The 8,944-nt window shown below is 48.3% G+C and overlaps 1 protein-coding gene across 1 annotated transcript in view; it reads right to left on the bottom strand.

The window, feature by feature from the left end:
- SLC2A9 (solute carrier family 2 member 9) overlaps positions 1-8,944 on the bottom strand; it is a 352,889-nt gene that overhangs the window by 41,514 nt on the left and 302,431 nt on the right. The window contains 2 exon segments of the mRNA XM_042782036.1: positions 2,578-2,653; positions 5,988-6,089. Of these exon segments, the coding sequence (XP_042637970.1) occupies positions 2,578-2,653; positions 5,988-6,089 (178 nt within the window).

Genomic DNA, 8,944 nt, shown 5'->3' with positions numbered 1-8,944 from the left:
GAGGGAGGGAGGGAGGAAGGAAGGAAGGAAGGGAAGAAGAATTATCCTGGCTCCTCTTCTTATAAACTTGATGCTAATCTAACCTCATGCTGGTATTTATTACCAGAAAAATAAGTGAGAGCTTTTATGTATAGAATGCTTTTAGTGAGCTATACCTGGTCTGTTTAGATTGCTTATGGTCAATTTTGAGCTCTGGTGCAGTGGTTAAAGCACTGATCTGCTAACCAAAAGATTGCTGGTTCAAACCCACCAGCCACTCTGTGGGAAAAAGATGTGGAAGTATGTGTCCATAATGATCACCCCCTTGGAAACCCTATTGAGCAGTTCTACCCTGTCCTATAGGGCCGCTATGAGTTGGAATCCACTTAACAACAATGGGTTTTGTTGTTTGCATTTGTTTTGGGTGGCATAATGATTAAGTGCTTGGGTGCTAACCAAAAAGTTTGTGGTTCAAACCCACCCAGTGGCTCCACAGAAGACAAGACCTGGAGATCTGCCACCTTAAAGATTACAGCTTAGAAAATCTTATGAAGCAGCTCTACTCTGCCCTATAGAGTTGCTATGAATTGGAATTGACTTGATGACAATGGGTTTCATCTTTTTTTTGGATGGTCAACTGGAATTTATAGGCATGGGGGTAGCCCTATGTGAAATGTTAGTGTCAGTGACGTAATGATCAGAGTATAAAATGGAGATGTCTCATGAATAAAACAACACATTTTATGTAAGTATACCCTGCATGCTTAAAAAAGAGACCTCATATGTTAAACTAGACCTAGGCCTGGGATAGCTGGATCACATGGTAGTTCTCTCCTCTTTTGTATAGACATCAGTCATTGGATTTAGGGCCCATCCTCAATCCAGGATACCCTCATCTCAAAATTCTTAGTTTAATTATAGCTGCAAAGATCTTGTTTCCAAATAAGGTCCCATTCACCAGTATTGCAGGTCAGGACTTGGACATACCTTTCTGGAGGGCTAGGCCCAGTACAGGGCCACTGGCTTCACACCTCAAGAGCACCAATTACATGGACATGATGTAAATGTTGCCTCTGGAGTTGACAATGCAGAGGCCTATAAAGTTCAACACTTTTTAGTTCCTTTACTCTATTGACAGCTGCAATATGTTCTCCTAGCTCATCTTCCTGTTAGTTTGCTATTCCACCTGAGAAGGGGCATTCTTCTTTCTATGGCTGTCTGATCATGGTCAAAGCCAAGTTTGTGTGTATGTGCATGTACGTGCACCTATGGACCCTTCCCCATATCATTACACCTCCCACCCACAGCATCTCAATATAACATCTTGACGTCCCCGATGGGAACAAAGGTTTTTCATCCATCATAAATGTGACAGAACATGGAACATGGTGGCCTATTAAAATCAGCAATGCAGAGGAAGAATTAGCAGTTTGGTCTGTTTGATCCAATATAAAAACTTAATGTGCTTTCATCAACGTGAAACTAAAACCAAGAACCATAAGCACATCTCAAGGAGAGAGCTAAACTCCATGCCAGACTGCTCACCTTGCACTCACCTCCTTAACCCCACACACCTTTGCCTCTGATGGAGGAGGCCCTGCTGGACACACAAATGGAGCCAGGGAACATCAGTGACCTCAGTCACATTCCACAGTCACCATTTCACAGATGGGGAAATGGAAGTCCAAGACAGGAGAAGACTCATTGACACACAGTTAGGAAATGGCAGAACTGGGGCTAGCGGTGAGTCCTGGGTGGAGAACAACACCAAGATTGGGGCTTAAAATACTCTAGACTCCACACCCACAGAGATACCAGGTAGCGTGGTGGGTAGGAGCCTGTGCCTAGGAGGTTGCACCACCTACCTAGTCATTCGCTGACCCCAGGCAAATCACCTCCCATGTCAGCATTCCCTCGAGTTGTATGAGCGTTGAATGAGTTAACACAAGGTTAACATGGTTAATGCATAACCAGTGCTTGGCAAATCTTAGACATAAAAATTGTTATTAGGGGCCTTGAGTGGTACAATGGTTAAGATCTTGCCTATGAACAAAAAGGTTGGTGGTTCAAACCCACTCTGAGGTCCTCAGAAGAAAGGCCTTGTGATCTGCCTCTGAAAAGTCACAGCCTTGAAAACCCTATGGGACAGTTCCACTCTGCACACATGGGGTCTCTGTGAGTCAGAGTTGACTTGATGGCAACTGCACAACAACTTGATTACTGTTATTAGATTTTCCACATTAAACTGTAACTTGAGGGGGAGAGAGTATAAATTGTTTGTCATTGATTCTCACAAACTAGTGCAGTATCTGGCGCATAGCTCCTCGTGTTCATTGTTAGGATCACTGAGATTGTGAAATTATTGTTAAATGGTATTATCTCTCATTAGGTGAGCATATCACCTACCCTCCAAAGTTGGAAGTGAAAGCAGAGAGTCAACTGCATTTAAATGGGACCAAAGGGAAGATTGAGAACCGTGCCCTCCACTCAGGCCTTTGGCCTCCTTTGACCACAGGCTCCTCATCTGTACAACAAGATTTTGCTTCACGTGGTCCTCTGAGCCCCTAGGCTCACGGTGAGGAAGTGGAGGCACCTTACCTGGCCCACTGCAGAAGGAGGCGATGACAGCCAGGATGCCCACGATGCTCAGGTAAGGGATCCAGGTGGCGCGGTCCTGTGAGAAAGCAGCAAGGTGAGCGGGTGAGGATGCAGTAGTTCATCCTGAGGCCTGGGATCCCACCACAGCTTCACCTCCATTCATCTGCATGACCTTAGACAGGTCACGTTACACTGCTGAGCCTCAATTTCCACTTTCGTGAAATGGAGATAATGATTACCCCTAAGTCATTCATTCTCTCTGCTTGCAGACCCAGAAACCCTACAGGGCAGTTCTACTCTGTCCTATAGTGTGGCTATGAGTTGGAGGTATTACAGATATAAGGATTAAATGTGATCATAGCTCAAAGAATTTAGTGCCATGCCTACAGCAGGTGATAAATAAATAAGTAGCTCACATCGATTGAGGGATGATTCTGCAGCAGGCAATTTGAGAAGTTTTTATAGGCATCATTTAATTAAAAAAATTTCTCTTAGTCATCATTATTAATAGCTCCCCCGTTTTTCCACCCTTGCCCTCCTGATGAGGCAAGAGCTATGTTAATTCACTTCAATAAGTAATTTGGGGGGGACTGCCACTTGCTTGGAGGGACATTGGTGGTTCAGTGGTAGAATTCCCACCTCACAACAAAAGCAAGCCACTTGTTTGGCGGGAGGGCGGGTGCTCAGTGCGGGACATTTAGGAAACAGCAGATGGGATCCTATGCATGGCGTCCCAGCACTTTGATCGGGTGAGTGTGTGTTGGGTACCGGAGGGTGCCCCAGGAGGGCATCTAACCCAATCTAGGGAGAGCCAGGAAAGCTTTCTGGAGGAGCCCGCTCCCACATTTGAAGACAGAGCTGGTATCAGCCAAGTGGGGAAGGAAGGGAAAGGGGATCCAGAGAGAGGCTCAGCCCAGGCAAGGGCACAGAGGCAAGAGAGAGCTGGTGGGTGCCTGGGGGAATTGCTGAGAGCTCACTGTGGGGTGCCAGGGGAACAGAGGAACTGCCTTCCTCGGCCCTTTGTGCCAAAGCGGAGCAGATCTTCCTGCAGGAGGCTCTGGGGGTGAAGTGAGCTTCACGGGTCCTTGTACACTGCACGGCTTACTTCTGCACTAAGTCATTCATTCATTCACTTGGCAGATGGTTCTGGATTCCTGCTGGGACCAGCACTGGGCTGAGAGGGCAGAATGCAGAGATAGTACAGACATGACCTTTACCCCCCAGAACTCATTGTCTATTGGGAAAAAAAGGGGTCATGGAGAACACTGGTGGTCTGTGATGGGTGACATCACAGGGTGTCCATGGGAACACAGAGGAGGGCACCTCCCCTATACTTGGTGACAAAGGAGGCTTCCTGGAGGAAGAGGTATCCAAGAGGTATCCCAGGCTTCCTGAGTCTGGACTGTAGGGAGAAGCTAGTGGAGCAGAGGGACGAAGGGGAAAAAGAGATCAACATGAGACATCTTGAAGAGCAGGGCAGGATGTGGGCCAGGAGGTGAAGGGCTCCATAACCTTGTTAACTGAGGCCTCCATAGAGTCCCTGGATGGGGCAAGTGGTTAAGACCTCAAATCCTAATGGAGAGTTTGGAGGTTCGAGCCCCCCCAAAGGTGCTTGTAGAAAGGTCTGGCAACATGTTCTGAAAGGTTCCATCCATGAAAACCTTGTGCAGTGCAGTGCAGTGCTACTCTGACATGGGGTCTCCATGAGGCAGGAGCAACCTGATGGCAACTTTTTTTCAGATGAGCTCATATGCTCCAGGCTGCCCTTTTGGACATGTGACCACAGCCACAGAAAGACAATGCCCTGAAATGTCACCACTAGGCTTCCCAGGAACTTTTAAGACCTGAGCTCAGTCAACCCAAGGGGCCTGTAGAACCACCAGTGCCCAGGTCCAAGTCAGGTCTTGGGAAGGAAAGTTTCAGTCTGCACATTGCCCACAAGAGAGATATTTTCTCCATGCTCCTGGTCAGCATGCCCAGAACTCCTGTTTGGAGGGTGGCTCCTATTCATCAGATGACATCATGACAAGGTCACCTTCTAGAAATATTTGGGACACTGAGGCATTTGGCCAAAAACCTAAACCAAATTCACTGCCTTTGAGTCGATTCTGACCCACAGCACCCCACGGGAGCAGAATAGAACTGCCCCACAGAGTTTCCAAGACTGTCAATCTTTACAGAAGCAGATTGTCACATCTCTCTCCTACAGAGGGACTGGTGGTTTCAGACTGCTGACTTTTCCATTAGCAGACAAGTGCTTTAACCACTGCACCACCAGGACACTAAAAAAATACCATGTTCCATTTAGAGATTAGGTTTTGAAAGACCTGGAGACTATTGACTGCTGGGATCTTGCTTCATGCGTCTTTGGGTTGAGGTGAGTGTGAGACACTGAGTAGACATTCACTGAACATGGGTCATCCTGAGCACTGCAGAGGGGCAGGGGGAAAAATATGGGCCTTGGAACCCTGGGATCCTGGGGTCTAATTCCAGCTCTGCCATTTACTTGCTGTCAAACTTGGGCACTTTATACATTTCTTGTTACTCCTCAGTTTCCTCTTCTTCATAGAAGGAAAAAATACCCATTTCCTAAGGATTACTGACTGCCCCCTCCAAAACACACACATGCACACACACACATTCACTAAGCACTTGCTACTTGCAGGGACTGCTCCAGTACTGTCAATGCATTCTATCATTTCATCCTGTTAACACTTCTGGAGATGGCAACTACTGTGCCCCATTTAGAGATGGGGATCTGAGGAGCAGAAAGCTTGAGTGACTTGCCCAAAATCTCATAGTGAGTGCCTGGGTAAACCAGGTATCAAACCAGGCAAAGGTGTCACAATCATAAATAAAATGCCTAAGGCACTTGACTGCTAACCAGAAGGCTGGCGGTTCAAACCTATTAGTCACTCCTTGGAAGGAAGGTTGGGCAATCTACTTCTGTAGTGATACCGCCTTGGAAACGCAAGGAGTGGTCACTATGAGTCAGGCCCCACTCGACGGCACATAACAACAGTAGGGCAGTACCAGACCCAGGCTGCCTCCCAAGCCCTCTCAACCCTGGGCTGGAATGTGAGAGCTGGAAAGGACATCTCAGGAGTCACCTGGTACAGTGTCCTCTGTCCCATTGATAGGTAATCTGAGGCTCCGAGTGAGGGGGTCTCCTCATCGATGGCAGTGACAGGACCAGAAGGTAAGTTTCTTGCCTCCCAGTGGAAAGACTCATTCCTCCAACCTTCTTTCCTGAGGGCACCAGCGACCCAGAGCTGAGATGCCCTTAGGAAAAACATATCAGAAAGGGGTCTATAGATGTAGGACCCCCAGGCTGAAGGGTCCACAGCACCAAGACTGGGAAGCCTGCTGGCTACTCATTTCCATCCAGGTGTGACAGGACACCCTCTTACCTGCAGTGTCAGTGTGATGGTGAGGATTCCAAAGAAGATGGCCATCAGCCCGAAGCCGCCAATCAGGAGTGGTCTCCGTCCTAGGCGCTCAATGACCAAGCCCTACGTCAAGGTCAAATAGAGAAAGAGCGTTATCCCATGTCTGGGAGCAAGCAGAGGGGAACATGGCTCTGGTAATTGACAGTGGGCCATGGTTCAAGGCCATCTTGGAGTCAGCCCTGCCACTTTCTCTGCAACCACATCAGAGAAGCAATGATACTGATGAGAAAGAAAGAGCAGGGGAAGAAGGTAACATTAAGCATCTCCCGTGTGTCAACCTCAGAAGCTCCTGAGAGGTGAGGGTGGAGAGACGTGGGCTCGCTTACTTTGGACACACCATCAGGAAAGACCAATCACCAGAAAAGGACATCATGGTTGAAAAGTAGACAGCTGTCAAAGGTGCAGGAAACCCTCAGTGAGATGGTTAGATAGCCACAGCAATGGACTCACAAATACTAATAATATCATGAAGATGATGGAGAACCAGGCAACGTTGGGTCTGTTACATACAAGGTCACCATGAATTGGAGCCGACTCAGTGGTAATTGACAACAATCCCAACTGAGTATCATTATATTCACCTTTCCTCTTAATCTTCCTTGTTGGGGAGAGGAGAGTGCTTATCTGATAGAGAGTTCAGAAGAGGGAAGTGGACTTGGTTTCTGCAGCCCCCCAACATCCCTCCTCCACCTCATCAGAGCCAGCCTGCCTGCAGAAGCCCAGCATCCTTTTTTTCCCCCCTAAATCCCTATGCTGTTGATTTAATCTGGGCAGACTCCCATGGCAGGGGAAACAGGAATGGGAACAGATAGAGAAGGTTCCGTCATTTTCCACTCTGCTGTGTCTGGTGGGTCAAGGTCATTCTGGGTGTGACAGGAGGAAGGCTCCTCCTCATCTGCAGACCCAGAGGCTGTGTCCTCCAATGTGGCCCCTATTAAGGGTAGAACCATCATTGATCTCTATCCAGCTGACCTTGTGTCTGCCTCTCAGCTGGGCATCTGTAGGACTATTGACTGTCCTTCAAACACCAATAGCCCCCAAAATAGTGACAGGAGGAAGGTTTCAGGGAAGACAGCTGTGGTTCTACATCCTGGGTCTCCCACTTTCCAGCTGTGTGACTCTACTTTCAAGAGTCCCACTGCTTTCTTTTGAGAAACAAATGCCCTTGTCTTCCTATCCCACAACCCATCTGTCAGTTAATTGTACTGTGGGGCCATGATGCTGGAGGCTGTGCTGCCCGTATTTCAGATATTAGCAGTCACCTGTGGTGGACAGGTTTCAGAGGAGCTTCCAGACCAAAACAGAGTAGGAAGAAAGGCCTGGTGATCTACTTTTGAAAATCAGCCAGAGAAAACCCTGTGGATCCCAACAGAACTTTGTCAGGTATGGTGCTGGAAGATGGGCCCGCAGGCTTGGAAGACACTCAAAAGGCACGGTGGCCACAACAGTGGACTGCAGCATGGCAGTCATTGCGAAGATGGCACAAGACCAGGAAATGTTTTGTCCACTGTACGTGGGGTCGCCCTGAGTCAAAGCCAACTCAGCAGCAGCAACAACAACAACATCTTCCTAAGCGTGACTGGAGGGAGTGGGGGGTTAAATAAGAGACAAAACATGTGCTTTGGTACTTAGTTTATGTCAAGTGCCCTTCCCTCCTTGCTTGGCCCATTTCACAGAAAGGGGATCAAAGAGTGAAGGAACTCAGAAGACATTACACAGCCAATAAGAGAGCCAGAAATTGGCTCTGGGTGCCTGAGTCAAAATCTATGACTTTTCTTGATTGGGCAATCAAGCAAGACTTCCTGGAGGAGGCAAGAGGAGGCAGAGACACATGCGAGGGAACTTGGCAGGGAGATGGACTAATGAGAGCACAGGCTTGGGACTGCCAGGGGCCACGGGGCCAGGCAGTCGCTCTCCTGTCTCCCCAGCTTCAGAGGGCCAGTCAAAAGCCAGAGCACCAGTGTACAATCACAAACCTGCCCAGAGCCCCAGGGTCTCTTGCTAAAGGAGTCTTGCCATAGGGAACCCAGAAGTCCATTTCTTTTTGCTGTCTTATGCCCTGCTCTAGGAGGCCAGTGATGAGAAGCCATTTGGGAAAATGGGGAGTCCCTGGGTACCCCAACCAGTTAACACACTTGGCTGCTAACCAAAAGGTTGAAGGTTCAAGTTTACCCAGAGCCACCTCAGAAGCAAAGCCTGACAATCTACTTCCAAAAAACCCTATGGAACACAATTCTGACACACATGGGGTTACCATGGTCAGAACTGACTCAATGGCAGCTGGTTTGCTTTTGGTTCTTGTGAGCTTAGCATTGGCTGCTAAACCGCTTGGTGGAGCAGGCACCAAGGATGAGTGACAACTACTCATCAGAAGGGCACAGCTCTGCAGGCCACATGGAAGACCACGGCCAGGTGGTGCTCCCTTGAGTTGTGGCCCTCCTAGTAACCTAGACATGAAAGTTGAGGAAGTTGGAGTCAGCTAGTGCCAAGAGTCTCAGGAGGAAAACATGCCTGGCTGACAATGGTATGTCTTAAAACGCATCTGAGGTCTGCTGTCAAAAAAGACTTTTCTTCTGCTGCCACTGACAGACAAAGCCTCTCATTTTGACCTCTTTGATGCCTGACCCAACAGAACAGAGCACAGACAGAGTCCACAGGTCTGTGGACTGAAAATGGGCAGACTTGAATTCAAGTCCTAGCTTTGCCACTTAGGCTTCTTTGCAATTCAGCACAGGTGACCTAGCTTCTTCAAGCCCCTGTTCCTCATCCAGAAAATGGGAATAATAATACTGCCTTAGGAGGATAGTACACAGCGGCTGCAGCGATGGGCTCAAGCGTAGCAAAGATTGTGAGGATGTGGCGATGCCCAGACCTCTATGACTGCTGCTTGACAAAGCTCCAGCTGTCAAGAGTCTTGG

This window comes from Orycteropus afer, unplaced genomic scaffold (genome assembly GCF_000298275.1).
Source record: "Orycteropus afer afer isolate SDZICR_OR568_19922 unplaced genomic scaffold, OryAfe1.0 scaffold00224, whole genome shotgun sequence".
NCBI classification, from domain to species: domain Eukaryota; kingdom Metazoa; phylum Chordata; class Mammalia; order Tubulidentata; family Orycteropodidae; genus Orycteropus; species Orycteropus afer.
The sequence above is the reverse complement of the archived record's forward strand: the minus strand, read 5'-3'. Positions and strand labels throughout refer to the sequence as shown.